We start from the raw sequence: 17167 nt of genomic DNA, 5'->3' as shown, positions 1-17167 counted from the left end.
GGCTCAGACCATGGCTGAAAAGGATCATTAAACCAGCTCACTCAACCAAATAATAAATGCATAAATAAAACTGTTTAGTGGCCTACTGGCTGGTAATACACTTCCCAACAAGTATGCGATATGGTATGCAAGAAAAGGTACTAACTGGGATAGTCATTTACAGTTCTCTATGGCTAGCCCATGACTGATGTCTCTGAGTTATGTCTTCATTGTGATGTGCACTCATTTACAAATGTGAAAGTGAATACCATGGCTACATCATTCCTGGCGTCCTGCCTGGCACTGCCACATAGCTGTAGAAATGGGCTGTGATACAGTACTGGGTATTACAATGCATAGGGAGCAAGTGGGGCTACCTGACTGCCTGCTGCACATGCATGGAAACTGATGCCAGTTTTATGAATGTGGCAAAAACAGTATAACCTTAGAAAGTATAAATTGCAGCCTCCAGTTATTTTTAATAATGAAGTTTAACCGACAGAGTTCTCCATTCTAAGAGAACTGAGAATGCTGCCTACCATATTTCACATCATGTGCAGAGTGATGCATTCTGTGCTTGCATGGCATGTAACATATTACTGCTGTTCCTGTTTGTTAACCAGGTAGGCCCATTAGATAAACAGTCCCTTTTTAGGGGTGACCCAGGAGCAATATTTGGTTAAATGACTTGCTCAAGATCACAAAGTAAATAAACGAGGGCTGAGGGAACCAAGTTGTGTACCACAGTACCTATAGCTTGCAACTTATAACTCCACACCAGCTGCATGTCACCATATCTCTCTAGGACTGAAGCACATATTCTGGACTGATATCTTCCCTTTTGAGTTCACCAACCAGTACTAGCAGAAGAATTGCCCAATATTTCCAGATATAGTTCGAAAATCTTTGATATTATAAGTACTGTATAACTTACTTATGAGCACCACTGTACATTAGCAGACTGGGTCTACTTTATTGAGAAAGTTGTTTGACATTCTAAAGGTTGTGATAAATTTTCACAATTATGAAGATGTGATAATGCATAACAAGCTTCTGTCTATTTACAGGTTGGGATTGACTTTACAGCCTCGAATGGGAACCCCAGGGACCATTCTTCCTTACACTACATCAACCCTATGGGAACAAATGAGTACCTAGATGCTATCTGGGCAGTAGGACAGATCATACAGGACTACGACTCGTAAGTTGTTTTTAAAGTCATCCAACATGCCTTAAACAAAATACCTTAAATGTCTGCACAAAAAAAAATTACAACAGTCTTGTCTTTCATTACTTCTACCCTTTGATAAAAAGCAGCAATTGTGAGCATCATTAAGAAATGTGTCTATTAGAGCTAAAGTGAGTGTTTTGTCCACTGTAATATAACTATAGTAATATGCTGGTCAACATATCTATCCAAGGTAAAATCAGAATGTAAAATCAATCAGCAAATTGAAAAATCTGTATGTATATTTAGATTGATGTGTATTGCTCAAAGATGGATCCAGCACTAGGCGAACTAGACAGTTGCCAAGGGCCCACTCGCTGGAGGGAGGCCTCAGGCTGGGGGGCTGCCACATTTTATTTTTAAATTTAAAAAATGGAATTACATGTCTTTTTTAACAGCATTCATCTTTAAAACACTCTCTTCATTTATATGTGTGTCATCACAAACGCATCAACGTTTCTGCTGCTTCTGTGTCAACACATGCACATTTAGACATTCCTGTTGCTTCTTAATTCTGCATGCAGAATTTAAACTTACTGACAAGGTTCCTTAAACTGAGATGTTCCATACATGTATGCATGTGTGTGTGTTTGTGTGTGTGTGTGTGTGTGTGTGTGTGTGTGTGTGTGTGTGTGTGTGTGTGTGTGTGTGTGTGTGTGTGTGTGTGTGTGTGTGTGTGAGAAATGCCGTAGTTTGGGATGGCAGGTTAATTAACTTGAAATCAAATGTCCAGAAATGATCAATAGCAACCAAAAAAATATATAATAAGAACAGATAATTTATTCATCAACAAATCATTCAGTAAGCACTTTCTTCTTTAACAAGACTTCTTCAGACTGAATGAATAAAAAAATTACAAAATATTTTATACAACAACTCACTCTATAATTCTCACATCTATTAAATAATTAACTCATAATAACATTAATGCCTAAGCCGCCTTCTTTTTAAATAAATCTTAAAATCCTCTTTGTCATTTAGCCCTGGAGGATTGCAAGCATCTAATCTCACTTGCCAGCAATACTCCCTCCAGTCTAATTCATCTTCTGCATCTAACCTATTTGAAAAATATACCTGGTCAAGAACCAAAAACTGGAGAGAAGCCTTACATTTACCAGTAGAATAATGTTTCCCTCGTGCATTATTATCATCCCGTTTCATTTGCATATAAATGCTCATATATCCTGCAATTTAATTTTCTCGTAGTCCTGACAACATAGTAGGCAGGACAGGATAAACAAACAGCTAAATAAACTACAAACTACCAGTTCCCCACATCTGAATTTGAAAGTTTTTTTTTCCTGTGCCATCCTATAAAGGGTCATTTGGTTCAGTAATTAGCAAAATTAAGTAAATAAATTACAGAGAGAATTAAACTCAGGTTGTCAGTCATAGCCAATTTGCGTGCTCAAGAAACAGATTTAAAAAAAAAATCAGTATTTTTGAAAAGAGGTAAGAGCAGAACCAAATATAAGATGAGTAGTATAACAAAACAAAAGAGAAAAGTGGGAGTATGCACAATTGGTAGGATCCTTGGAATTAATAGAAAAGAGGCAGACAAGAAGAAATCAGACAGTATATGGCAAACAGAAAAGTTCATTCATTCAGTCTCTAGTTATTTTCTTAATATGGTTCACGGCTGAAGAGGAGCTGAAACATATCCTTGCATTCACTAGGTTCAAGGCAAAGAAACTTGCCCTGGATAGGATGCCAGTCTATCACATGATGCATGAGTTAGCATGCAGACACCCCTATGATTCACCATTTGTATATCAGAGTACCTGGCAAAACCCAATGCAGACCCAGTGGGCGTGAAGACCCTGAACTAAAGACAGCCCAGATAAGAACTGAGCTGGAGAACCAAGCACTTTGAGGAAGAAATGTTAAATACTTCACTGCATGCCTCAAAAAAGAAACAGAAAGAAATGAATACATAAAGTAAAGGATGAAGGCCAGCTTTGCTGATTTTATTTTAAGATTAAAAAGCATCACAAACTCACAGAATGTCTAACAGCCACAGAAATCAGAAAAATAAATGCATAGTACTAAAATAAAGCAATTTGCATCTGTGGGAGAGCAGAAACAGTAGGAAGGCACAAAGCACACAGTGATGTGTATAAGAAATTGTAGAATGATGCACTTTTCAATGACACGCTTTTGAGTGCATGTTGTGCAGTAGGATCATAAGACTAACAACTATTAGATGCTGCTGCCCTTTTTGGGGGGAAGGAGCACAGATTAATCAAGATGTGTACAGTCAGATTGAATATTGCTAAATTTAAGACTTTTGAGATGATCAAAAGTAAAAAAAAATCAGACACAGATTGTAAGCCATGCTGTAACTGCTGATATCTCAGTCTATTTGTATGGCGTCTACTCCAGTGTTCTTTAAGAATGGCATTAAAGCAAAGTAAGGGATGAAGGGGGACATGAAAATTGAAAACTGTCAGATAAACTGTGCTAGAAGGTTAAAACTGCAAGCTGGTTGTACAGCTACTACTTTGTTGTTGTATAACCGTTGAGTTAGTTTGCTAAAGCAGTGGGATAGGGCAAAGCCCCATGGGGGTGTTAGGGCAGATTCCCCCAAATGAAAATATAAAGTACTTTTGTTATTGTAATATGTCAGGATCTAGATTAAGAATATTCTAACACAATTTAGACAATAATGCAACAAATGATATAACCTGCTAAATATTGTAGGACATAATGGGAAAATCAAAGGTGTTTGTTTGCTATTGCTCAAGCCTGTGTTGCTTGAATTAACATCTTCATCATGAGCTAATACCACAATGCTTCAGAAAAAAATAACTATGTTCATTTTATTTTTCTCCAACACAGTGTGATCTCAAGTTGGTTTATATAAGGGACAGGAGGTGGTAGGTTCAAGTGCAAGCTCTTATTTCAATGAGTTTATTATGACTGTTGTGTTTTTAAGGCAGTATGTACTCAAGCATTTACTTTACAGCTTCTCACTCTGCAGTACATCTGCCTCTTCATGGTATTGCTATATTGTTATATGGTTTGATATGCCACTAAAGTTGTGTGGACTCTATAAAATAAAGATTCTTTTGCACTTGATGAGGATTTAAGTTTAGTGGTTTTATGGATATGATGCACTGTGTTTTTGTTGTTAAATTTTTTGCATTTCAAGATTCATTTTTAATTCGTTCATTTAACTGATAAGGATTTTTTTTCTTAGCTGTAAAAGAGGCTTTGCCCTGGGATTGTGCTATAGAAGAGGTATGCTCTGTTAAGAGGATACTCATCCTAAATAACAGAAATAATGTTGTAGGCATTAGGATGACTACAGAAAAAAAAAACATTCCCAGGCTGCCACAAATGCTTTCTGTCTATTCCAAATTGAATGACACTGCTTAGTCTCACCAGATCTTTACTGCTGTGCTTCAGCTAATAATGACTACCAAAGGTTCACGGCTGCCTTTTAGTGTTTAACAATGTTTTTGGTGAATACAAGGGCCAACAGTGGATAGCATTATCACCTCACAGAAAAAGGTTCCCTAATTCAATTCTTGGATGGTGTACCTTCTGTGCAGACTCTACATGTCCTCCCTAAGTTCACATGGGTTTCCTCTGGGTGCTCCGGTTTCCTTCCACATTCCAAAGACATGCAGTAGGTGGATTGGACACTCTAAATTGTGTGTGTGTGTGTGTGTGTGTGTGTGTGTGTGTGTGTGTGTGTGTGTGTGTGTGTGTGTGTGTGTGTGTGTGTGTGTGTGTGTGTGTGTGTGTGTGTGTGTGTGTGTGTGTGTGTGCGCACGCATGCAAGTGTATGGTGTGTGAGTAATACCACAGCAGGGCTAACCACCTGGTGTTGTAAAATTTGGCTATAGATGATTGGCATTGTTGAAGTGACACCCCAACTCCATGTGCAAAATGGGAAAAAGGGGATGCGAATGGATGGATGGATGGATGGATGGATGGATGGATGGATGGATGGATTTAAAGCACATACCTCTGCTTTTGTAATGTTTTTATATTTTCTTTACTCTGCTAATGATAGCATGGAAGTTTCTATAGAGTGTTATAGTTACCTGTCAGAAGTCTCTCTGTCTCTCTCTCTCTCTCTCTCTCTCTGTGGGTCAAGTCCCACTTCACAACTTTGCAGTTATTTTTTCATACAAAAAAGCTAATCTTTTTCCATAAACTTCCTAAAGAATTCTTTCATTGTTTTCTCTTTCTGTTTGCTGTTTGGGCAGTCACTCTTCATTCCAAAGTTATTTCAAAAGCACAGCACTTTTCACTGGAATCGCCTGTGGCAAGGGAATTCCTTCCCCATGAATAACACTAGAAGTGTGTCATTTGTTTAGCTGAGGGACAGTGATTACAAATGTTCCAAGCATCCCATTAATAGTTCATTTTCCGTTTCTCCTATCTGGCATAGACAGGATCAGTTAAGGGTACATATTTATGAGAAATCACTGTCATGAAGATATCAGCCTACAGTTCCAGGTCTTTCTCTTTGCTGTTGAGGCCTGTAGATAAGCTGGTGTCAAAGCCCCTGAGGTGTTAGCAGCTTCTCTTATCTAGAACTCTTTCCCAGAGATCCAGTACCTCCTTGGGACTTGTACTACAGGAACTGACCTTAGCTCTAAATGTGCATCATCTGCATGCTTAAAGTTTCTTGCATGGGAAACCCCTTTTTCTTTGCAGTGATCACACCAACTAGAAGGATTTTGAGAATGAAAAGCATTACCCATAGAGTCCTTCTAATTGATAGATCATAATGATACTTTCCCTTCACACATGTCCCTTTGTTTACTTGATGTCAGAGTCACATTTTAGCCAACACATTCGTTTGCAGCTTTTTGCCATTGTATTCAAATGTCTGGAGTGTTCCTGTTATACTGCATGGATGTGCCTTTATACTTAAGGAATTATACTGTATAAACTTATCAATATATAGAGACAGTCGACTCTGTTTCTTTTTTTAAGACAAAATTAGTGCACAGAGTTTCAAAGATTACTGTGCCAAGATGACTTACAGAATGTATTAAATTTTATCAAAACTGTAATTCCTAACTCTGTCTATACACATGTATAATCAGATGTAATGGACTGCGTAGTTATCTGATTTGATACAAGTAAAATATGGATCTCATATTCCCTTCCATAGTGCTTTCTGAAAACAAAACACACCATGTAATGTCACTGTTTGGCACAATCTGTGAACCCAGTTGTCTAATATTAAGAGTTCAATATTCTATGGAAAGAACTTGTGCATAATTTCCATATTCAGTGTTGCCTTTTCCTGTTGAACATTTATTTTGATTAAGTGGAACATTCTGAAATCTGGATCATATAACAAAATGTTTCAGAACACATAGATCTAAGTTCATTATTGTGTCAGTGGCCCTCATAAGGCAGAGTTGCCATCCCTCTTGGGATTCCAAGATGGTAGTGGTGGTGTAAGCAGCTAAAAAGAGAATTCCAGGCTGAGAGCCATTAAAAACAGCAAAATATTGCAAACTACTGTAAAGTTTTAACAGAAAGTGGCAGCTGAAGTATGTATCACATCCAGAAGGTGAACAAAGAGAAAAAGTGAAATGAAAGGAAGAACAGATGGGAACACTCGGAAAGGGGCTGAAAACTGCATAGAGCAGAGAAGGGAAATGCAAATGGTAATGGTAGCTAAAGGGAAATTTTCTCAGTCACCATAAAGAGAAGGATTGACCTAATGTTCTCAGATTTTCAAGGTAAGTGGTTCCCTGTTGGAATAAATACGGACAAATAACAGGAAGCACGAAACAGATGTTTTAACTAGGCAATCTGAAGGGGAAAATGGCAAGGAAACTGCTGAAATTAAATTGAAAGAAAAATGTTACACATTATTTTAAGCATGCACAAATGTCAAATAAACTGGCTGAACTCAAGGACAGATGACACAGTGACAACCTGAGATTTACCCTTGTCCTAGAGGAAATCAAGTGGAAGGACTTTGAAGACTTTGTGAGAAAATGCCTCAGCACAAGGGCTAGTCTTTCTGTTAGTGATAATAGAAAGAGCACAGAGTAAATATTCCCAATTTCAAACTGAGAAAGCTGCCAAAATCTATACCAATTAAACTGCAGACATACACCTAAAGGAATAAATTCTTACTATTTTGTGGAGAAAGAGAATAATCTAAAAGGTTGGAGACACCAAGCTGTCAGTGTACAAAGACTTTTCATTATAAACACAATCTAACAGAAATGTTATTCTTCCTTCTATAAGGCTCTGCAAAGAAATGAAACTTTCTTTCGGATCATTGCATCCTGCATTCTTCTAAGTCTTCTATCCACTTGGATTATAAAGTTACACATAATCTCAACAGGCACAAACTGAACTTTTAAAAAGAAAATAACTCGAAGTAAAAGGAATGTGACAAGAGAACAAACATCTAGACTACAAATGCAAAAAAGTAGACAATAAGTAATTTGTATAGGCTTTCTTGCAAAATATGTTCCTATTTTCCAAGAGAAAATAATGGATAAAATGAAGGCAATTGGTCAGTTTTCAAAAAGGAGATATTCCATAAAAGACATTGCAGTAGGAGCTTGGAGTGAAGATAGGATGTAAAATGGACATATGGTTATATGGAAAATGCTGTGATTTAACTAAAATATGAGTAGCTCTATGAATGATACTTTAAAACAATTGTAATCAGTAAGTACCAGACAGAAAATTATGATTTTATTAAAGTATTATATCTCAACTTTTACATAAAAAATATGTTATATCTAACTGAAATGTCAGATCCACAACAGTACCACAGCAAAGTGAATGAAGGACTGTAATGACTTTATAAGAAAATTGCTCAGCACATGTACTGGCCTTTCTATTGATATTAAAACAGAAAAAACAGAAAGAGTATAAATATTCCTAATCCAAGACTAAGAAAGCCACCAACACCTAAGGAGTTTAGGAAGGTAGTAAGAGAATAAGCAATCAGACAGTAACCCCAACTCAATGAAATTGTTAGCCCCAATGTTTAAAGCAACAAAAGTTTGAAAGGATAACTAAAATCAGGAATTATGAGAATAGTATGGTAGAAGTAAACCAAGAGAAATTATGAATACAATGATAAATCACACTGTGTAGACAAACTGTAAAGGCTGAGAGCAGCTCACGGGAAGGGGTAAAATACTTAAGATAATTACAACTTCCTTAGAAGTTAAAAGAGTACAAACATCAAAAATAAAGGAGATTAAAATTAAACCCAGAATACAGGGGAAACCCCTTAAAATGAAGAATACCAACAGAAGAGTGGAGAAAGGAACAGGAAATAATAAAAGTCTAGCTAGTACTTTTTAAAAATATTTTTCATAGTAGTGATATGCCTTAACTTATATAGAAACAGTAGTTGTAGTCATACCAAAGGAGGTAAAGATCTTGATCGAAGCTCATACAAACCCATTTCAATTCTGAATCATGACCACAAAGTATTTATGACAATTTTGGCAAACATAATGACAAAGATATAGCCAAAATTGTCATGGGTCTACAGAAGATAGGGAGTTATCTGATAATATTAACAGAATCCTTATGACTCAAAAGGATGCATTGGACAATAATAACAAAAGTAATATTAAATTAACTATGTTTGGGTGATGAAAAAGCATTTGGCTGAGTTAAGAATTTACAAACAGATCTTATGGCATCTGGGTTTCCACTAGCATAGAAAACATTAACATTTAATGTCTACACAGGAACACAACCTGGAGTGAAGTATGGCTGTGAGCTGTCTGGCGTTTATTTTTGTAAAAATAACTAACCAGGGAGAATCCACATCTTCCATTACTCTTGGATTTGTATTTAGAGTAATTAATTAGAGGCATGAAACCATTAAATTGTCTATAAAGGAGAAATAATATTGAGAAAAATAGACCTTTTTGCAAATACCAGAATAGATTACCAATCCAAAACATAATAAAATGATATTCAATTAACTGAAATTTGTTACTAGTGTACCAGTTTATAAAGTAAATTAAGCAAATCAAAGGTTATTTATTTTATTTTAAATTTGATGACTGGGAAAGTCCAACTGGACACAGGTCCATTTTTAGTGGAGGCCCGGGGAGAAAAGCTCCACTTAAAACAATCTAACAAATAACATTTTATGAATTACAACACTTTCTTCTAAATGCATACAATATTTTACAAGAACATATTTACATTTCTTCACAGATATATGTATAGATACAATTATTGTATTCTTGAGGTAAACCAGTAGTATGTAGGAATGTATTTAACTTTCTTCCCAGATGTATAAGTAGATACCAACAGAACAGAACATTGTTAGTTAAGAATTAATATCCAGAGGTTAGGCACTATTAGGTGATCCTTGGTAGAATCATTGTATCTCTGCAGATGTAGTGGATTAGCCTGGGGAGTCACATGAGCATAGCCAGTTGTTATAATAGTTGGTTTTGAGTAGTTTGTAAATTGTGGAGCAGAGCTTGTATTAGTTATGTGCTTTGGAAGTGAGTTCCAGACTTTTGCTATTGAACAGGCAAAAAGAGATTTGTCAGCTTCATTCTTATGTTTGATGACATTTATGAGATTTTGGTCTGTTGATCTTAAGGCTCAGGTGGTGGTATAGGGTTGTATTAGGTCCTGTAAAATAGGGGTTTTATTATGGAGGTAATATAGTTTGTGGGCTGTGGAGAGTTGAGTGGTAAGAAGTAATTGAGGCAGCTCAAGCCAGTTGAGCTGTTTGAGGGAAAGACAGTGATTGACTCTATTAGAAGAACCTGTGGCAAATTTGGCAATCTTGTTGTAGCAAGATGCCATTTTGCTATCTTCGCTGTGGTGAAGATTAGTCAGGATTGGGGAGGCATACAAAAGGGTGGATAATAGGTGGGTTCTTGCAACAGTGGCTTTGGTATAATTGGTCATGAATTGCTTATTCCTATACAAGAGATCTAGCTTTTTGTGAACTTTTTTGATTCTTTGGGCTATGTGTATGCCACATTTGAGTTTGTTATCGATTACTACTCCTAGGAGTTTAGTGTGTGCTGTTGGGGTGATTGAGGCATTGTCTTTGGAGTTAATGATGAAATCATTATTGAGTGCAGAGGATCTACCTGGGCTGAAGAGAATTAGTTTTGTTTTTTTGGGATTGAGTAAACGTTTTATGGTAGAAAACTATGCTTCAGCCAGAGTGAAGTTATGTTGTGTTATTGTTTGTAGCTTGCTTAAGGTAGGGGCAGCGCAAATGATAGTAGTGCCATCAGCATATTGCACTATAGAGGCAGAAGGAGAGGAAGCAGCTATCTGATTTGTAAATATGTAGAATAGTAACGGACCAGGAATGGAACCTTGAGGGACTCCAATAGATACAGGTAGAAGAGAGGATAGTTGGTCCTGCCAAAGAACTGCTTGTTGTCAGCCTGTTAAATAGCTGCTGAACCAGGATATAGTGAGGTAGTTTAGGTTGAGGGTAGATAGAGTTTTGAGAAGCATACTGTGGTTGACCATGTCAAAGGCCTTGGATAAGTCTAAGAATACAGAGGATATAAAAAGCCTGTTGTTTCTGTGGGTGTTGATTATGTTGGTATAGGATAATAGGGCTGCTGTGGTACTATGGGAGTGATGAAACCCATGTTGTGAAGTTGATATAAAGTTATTTTCTGGAAGGAATTGCATTAGTTGTGTATGTACTACTCTTTCAAGTATTTTTGATAGGGGTGATAAAATTGCGATTGGGCGGTAGTTGGTGAGCTCAAGGGAGTTTCCACCTTTGTGGAGTGGAATAATATGAGATATTTTCCAGAGGTTAGTTACTTTAGATTCAGATATGGATCTGTTAATAAGGATAGACACAGGGTAAGATATGGTATCAACTGATAGTTGAAGGAAATCAGCGGGAAGTTTATCAGCAGCCAGTGTGGTATGTTTCAATTTCTTGAGGAGTTTAGTAATGAGTTGTGTGGGTGCTGGAGAGAAGGAGAAGCTGGGGGGAGTTTGTTGTGTAATAGGGGTAGTAGGGGTTGGTGAAGGAGTAGGAATGGTGGTGCTATTTAGGGTGTTAGATAAGGGTAGGACTGTTTCAGTGAAGAATTTGTTGAATTGGGTGGGAATGTCCTCCTTGGTTGGTACTATGGTTGTGGAAGTGCTGGTTTTACCTGGGTGCAGTAATCTATTTATTGAAGCCCAGAATTTCTGAGAGTTGTGGGCGTGTTTGTCTTGCAAGATTTTATAGTAATTGGTTTTATCGAGTTTTATAAGTTTTTTGGTCTTGTTCCGGAGTGCTAAGAAGATTTGTTTTGTGGTGGTGGCTTTAAGTTTATGAAATTGAGCCCAAGCTCTATCTCTATCCTTCGTTATGGTTTTAGTTTCTTTTGTTAGCCAATGAGCATAGTTAGTTTTAACTCTGATGGTGCAGGCTGGTGCATGACGATTTATAATTTTGAGAAAGGCTGAGTTAAAGTAGTCTACTGCCTCATCTAGGGGTAGGTGTTTAAGGGGAGACCAGTCACAGTGTTTTAGTTCATTGTTTAGGTCCTTGGCCTTGAAGTTTTTTTTGTTGTGAACTATTTTGAGGATGGGTTGGTTATAGTGTTGGGATTTATTCCTAATAAGGTAGGTTGGTTGGTGGTCACTTAAATTGTCAGGTAGGCAACCTGCCTGGTTTGCTAAGTTGTGGTCAGACAGAAGTATCCAATCTAAGATGGCTTGCCATTTGGTTTTATCAACCCTTGTGGGGGGTATCTATAACTTGGGTAAACCCATGTAGGTTAATGTGGGTAGAGGGATTGTATTTGGTATAGTCAGACCAGTCAATATTAAAATCCCCTAAGAGTATGGTCTCATGAGGATGGGAGATAGTCATCCAGTGTAGCAGGTTCTCCATAGTGTCAATATTGTTTCCTGGGGGGATATAGGCACCTGCTATGACTATGTGTTTGCTAGAGTTTAGTTTTAATTTAGCAAGAATGAGTTCTATATCACTGACATCTTGGAAGTTGTAGTTAAGCTGTTCTAATGTGAGACTATTTTGAAACAGAATGGCTATGTCTCCTCCTTTTTTCCCTTGCCTATCTTTCCATATAATATTGTAACCAGGGGGTGTGATCTCATTATCATGGTGTTCTGGTCTAAGCCAAGTTTCTGTAAGTATGGCTAAATCTGGTTTGTATAATGCCAATAGTGCATGGAGGTCCTGAACTTTGTTGAGTATACTTCGTACATTAATGTTTAAGAGCAGAAGAGAGGAGGTTGGCATGTTATAAAGAGGGTTTGGTTGGTTTAGGTTTGGGTGGAGTGAACTAATGGGCCCTGGGTTGGAGTGTACGTCTCCACAGCAAGAGAGTTTTAGAGTTAGGCATAGGTAGAGTTTAAGTAGTTTTTGTAGTATTTTATTTTGTTTCTGGGATACGTAGGGGTTAATTTTGTTTGTTGGTTTATAATTAACATAGGAGTAGTGTTGAGTTGGGGTAAGGTCAAATGGAGATATAGGGAAGTGTTTTAGCTTTAGTGTATTGGCTGTGGTTTCTGTTTGCCACTGAGTTGGATAGGTGAGATGAAGTTGTGTGTGGTAGGATGTAAGGATGGATAACCAGAGAAGAACCAAAGTAGTTAAAGTATAGACAGCTACTTTTAAGTGTAGGAAAGACATTGTATTATTTTATTTCTTCTCCTTTTATGTTACCTTTTGTAGTGGGAGAGGAGTAGTGAGTGAGAGTAGGAGTTATTGAGTGAGTGGTAGTGTGTCCCAATACATGACTTGATACAGAACTTTCCTGTTTTGTGAGGTCATTACAAGATGCGATATTTAGGAATTTGATTGAAATAACATTTTGAACACACATCTAATGAAACATAAAAAGAATTTACTCAACAAATAATAAGTATAAATAGCAAAGAACAATTGAAAAATGAATAACAAAAAGATAAAAGGGAGAGGCAGTAATGACACTAGTACATAAAGAAAAATAAACCATAAAGAAATGTATGCAATACAGAAGGCAAATACTAACAATGCACTGTTTAGACATTCCATCGAATGCCCTAACTATACTGGATTTAAATTTGGAATTTTAGAGGTTTTACCTGTTGACCCTAGAGGGGGATGGTGGAAAGTATTGCTGGAAATAAAAGAATTCCAATGGCAAGTAAGATTAAATGCAGTCCAACCCCCAGGGTTAAATGAAAACATTTCCATACTCCCTATTCTAAAGAAGAGAGCATTAGAATTGTGATTTCTCAAGTTGTTAGAACAGGCATTAGGGGCTAATTGAGTATTTATTCAAGAAGTAAGGGTATGGTATATTTCTCTACCATATCTGATTCCCTGACATGGTTTTAAAATTTATTGTTTCTGTTTGTAACTGAGCCTTATATGCTCACATCTATATTTTTAGCAGTCACATACAAGTATAAGCTTTTGTTAATGGTACCTCTGTAAATCATATACTTTGGAATGTATTCAGTATTCAAATCAACATACATTTTTATTTTTCAATAGGTGTATATATGTATATATAATTCTTTTGGCATGTGATGCAGGAATTGTCTTGGGTATATAAAAGTAACATGACAATCTTATTTTAAAGTTTTTATAGTAGCATATATCTTTAAAAGCTGATGAGTTGACAATATTAGTTAATTGGGTAGGGTTTATAAAGAAGTTGTATTTATACTATGTTCTGATGAAGTCCCATTATTAAGAGTGGAGGGACATAAGTGCTTCATGGAGTGGATTACAATAAATTTTCTTGGATTTTATCATTATGCTACATTCTTTGAACTCACACATTTGAAGGTCTCAGACTGAGGTTTTTTTTCTTTATGGTTTTTTGTTCCTCTTTTTCTTGCTAGCTTTCTTCTTTTGAATGACACTAATGCAAAAGGAGAAAATAAGACTGATAAGCAAAAAAGAGAAAGGGAGATAGAAAGCAGATCACAGGTTAGTGATAGAGAAGACAAATTGGAAATGGTTAAAACAATCCAGTGGAATGAGGATTAAGGATAGAAAAAATAAATTTCAAGGTGTGAGTTTGAAAGTAAAAAAGAAAGGAAATGGATAAATATTTTATTGCAAATAAAAGAGAAGAGAAAACAGTCTTAGAATTATCTATCAATGTCAATAGTAAAATATATTAATAAGGATTGGGATGATAGAATGGTATAATAAGTGTGAGGCAGATTTAATAGTATTAGAGGATGTTAGGGGTTTAACTAAAGAAGAAAGAGAACAGACAGAAATGTTATGGATGGGAGGACTGATAATGAATTTGGGTAGAGAAACACATTCAGGGATAGCTATATACTATAGTATGGCAATAACATTTTTGGCTTATACTTTAATTTAGGAAGATTAACAGTAGCTGACTCTATGTGGAAGGAAAAGTTTATAGACTTATAGCAATATTTGCTTATGTACTATATAAAGAAAAAATATTTCAACAAATGAACTATGCCATAGTAAACATGGATATTATACCAACAAGAGACTTAAGATCTATAAAGCAAAAAGACAGATCAGGTAAGAAAATAATTGAAGAAATAATAAAATGTGGGACTTTAGATTTATGGAATATGAATATAAAAGTACATATGGAAGAGAAAATTTGAAAATAACATTTTTTGTTATCTAAAAGTATTAAAATAGTGATAGAAGAAGTGGTAGAAGCAGGATTTGTGGATCATTCGGCTATATGAATAGAAATAGGAAAGAATAATAAAATGGGAAAGGAATAAAAATAAATGAAAAAGAGTGGAATGAGAAAGGTAAAGATGTAATGGAATTATGGAAAGATCATTTAACTATGAGAGATTTTTATAATAACTGGTCTAAATGGTGGATAATGTTTAAAGAGAAATATAAAAGAATGCATTTGATCTGCGAATATAGAAAAAATACAAAAAGAATATAAGCAGAAACAAAAATCTATATTAGACAAAGTGGATGTAAATTAAAAGATATATTTTAAAAAAGAGATTTATCAAAAGAGTCAAGAAAAAAATTAAGAATTAATACATAAGCAAAAATATTTTTTGCAAGGAAAAAAGTAAGTATTGACATATTTGATTAAAATAGTAAAGCAAGATAGTGGTATAATGAGAGAAATGAAAATAAAGATGGAGAAGTTGAAAAAGTACAAAGAAATATTATAAATATTGTAGTGCAGTATGTTTGTCAAGCAGAGTGCCTCTTTGGTCCTCTTCAAAAGGAACCTTGATGATTGGATGGGAGAAAAGAAATTCACCGTGGAGATCACGTCAGTCGCCCTGCTAGACAGGGGTCCAGGGAAGTAAATAGTGTGGGAAAAAATAGCCAGGGAATTGTTATGGCTAGGCTTGTATAGGCCCTAAGGCTGATAGCCTAGTACCAACCTATGAACCTATGAACCTATAAAGAGATAGTAAAAATGAAGGGTAAAGGAAAATATAAATTCAGCAGCAGGATCAGATGGTATAGGATATTTAACATTTAAGAATTTGCTACAATGGCAAAAATACATTTTGGTGGAAGTCTTTAATGAATGGCTAAATAACAGTATTTGTTATGCACAAATATGTAGGAGAGTTATGAGATTTATGTAGAAAAAAGGGAGAGAAGAATGTAATGTTGAACAGCACTGATAAGATATTTATAAAGATAATGCAAAAAAGACTAGAACATATTGGAATATGTAGTGGAAAAAGGTATTTATGGGGTTAAAGGAAAATGAAGCCAAAAATGTTAATGATAATTAGAGAAATGTTGGATATCAACAAAAGAACAAAAGGAAGTAAAATTAATGGTGGCTGTTAAAAAAAGTATTTGATTCAATAGAGCATATCATTTTATAACAAGTAAAGTAAGGATATAATTCTAGTAGACAAATAAAAAAGTGTGTGAGTCAGTGTAAAGTGAAGAAACTGAGATGAATACAGGTTTAAAGCAAGGATGCCCAATGAGTAGTGTTTTGTTTGCAATGGTCATGAACTCCATACTAAAAAAATAAACAAAATGGAAAAAGGTATATATGTACAGAAAATGGGTAATTCATATCCAATTATTATATCATATACAGATAATATAATATTAATGGCTAAGAACAGAGTGAAAATGGAAGAGGTAATTATATACGTGCATAAAAAATTGCATGAAGTTGGATAAAAATGAATAGAGAAAAACATAAGCATTTTGGAGATGAGGAACAGTTGGAAGGAATATAATTTGAAGTAAAGATATCAATATTAGGAATTAAATTTGGTGAATATACCATAATAGATTAATAATGGGAGAAAATGTTGAAAGAATTAAAAGGACTTAATCTATATCTGTTCTACATAGCACTATCTTATAAGAAAAAAGTATATTTAATCAATACAATATGGATGGAAAAAATCTCATATGTTGTTGGTGTGCATAGGATACTAAGAGACCTGGAGAAACAATTTATTGAAATAATCTTTAGATTTATATGGGGATCTAGATTAAACCCAGCTAAAAGAGAAGTTTCACATATGGATAAGGAAGATTGGAGCATGGGTTTGTTGAACACTATAGTATATGGGACTTCTTTGAATCGATATAGGGTGCTAAAATGGATAAATGGAAAAGAAGACCAGTTGGTAGTAAGACTATTTAAGAAAAAAATATGAAATGGAATAGAATTTAATAAAATTAAACAAAAGGGAGAGATATTGGAGGAATGTAGAAATAAAGTTGTATCAAGACAAAATAAAAAGAATACTAGAGATAGAAGAAAATAGGAAAATATGGTATAAAAACAATGATACAAAATGACTGTGTGAAGCTACGGGGGCATCTAACAGAAGGTAAAAAATAAAAGCCATAAAATAAAGAAATAAGTGGCGTATGAAGAATCTCGAATGTCAAGATTTTTTATGGGGTCTACAAATTGATATAATACCTGTAAAAGGAAATATGCCTTATAAAAAAATAAATGAAAGGATATGCCACTTTTGTGGTAAATTAGAAACTGTAGAAAATGTTTTTTATACTTG

The 17167-nt window shown here is 35.3% G+C and overlaps 1 protein-coding gene across 1 annotated transcript in view; it reads left to right on the top strand.

The window, feature by feature from the left end:
* CPNE2 (copine 2) overlaps nt 1-17167 on the top strand; it is a 1786656-nt gene that overhangs the window by 1355697 nt on the left and 413792 nt on the right. The window contains exon 13 of the mRNA XM_044081406.1: nt 1047-1180. Coding sequence (XP_043937341.1) covers nt 1047-1180 — 134 coding nt within the window. The remainder of the gene's footprint in view (nt 1-1046; nt 1181-17167) is intronic.

The sequence above is a fragment of the Protopterus annectens genome, chromosome 8.part0, assembly GCF_019279795.1.
Source record: "Protopterus annectens isolate FY-2018-M chromosome 8.part0, PAN1.0, whole genome shotgun sequence".
In the NCBI taxonomy this organism is placed as follows: Eukaryota; Metazoa; Chordata; order Ceratodontiformes; family Protopteridae; genus Protopterus; species Protopterus annectens.
Note: the sequence above shows the minus strand (reverse complement) of the source record. Positions and strands in the feature narration are given on the sequence as shown.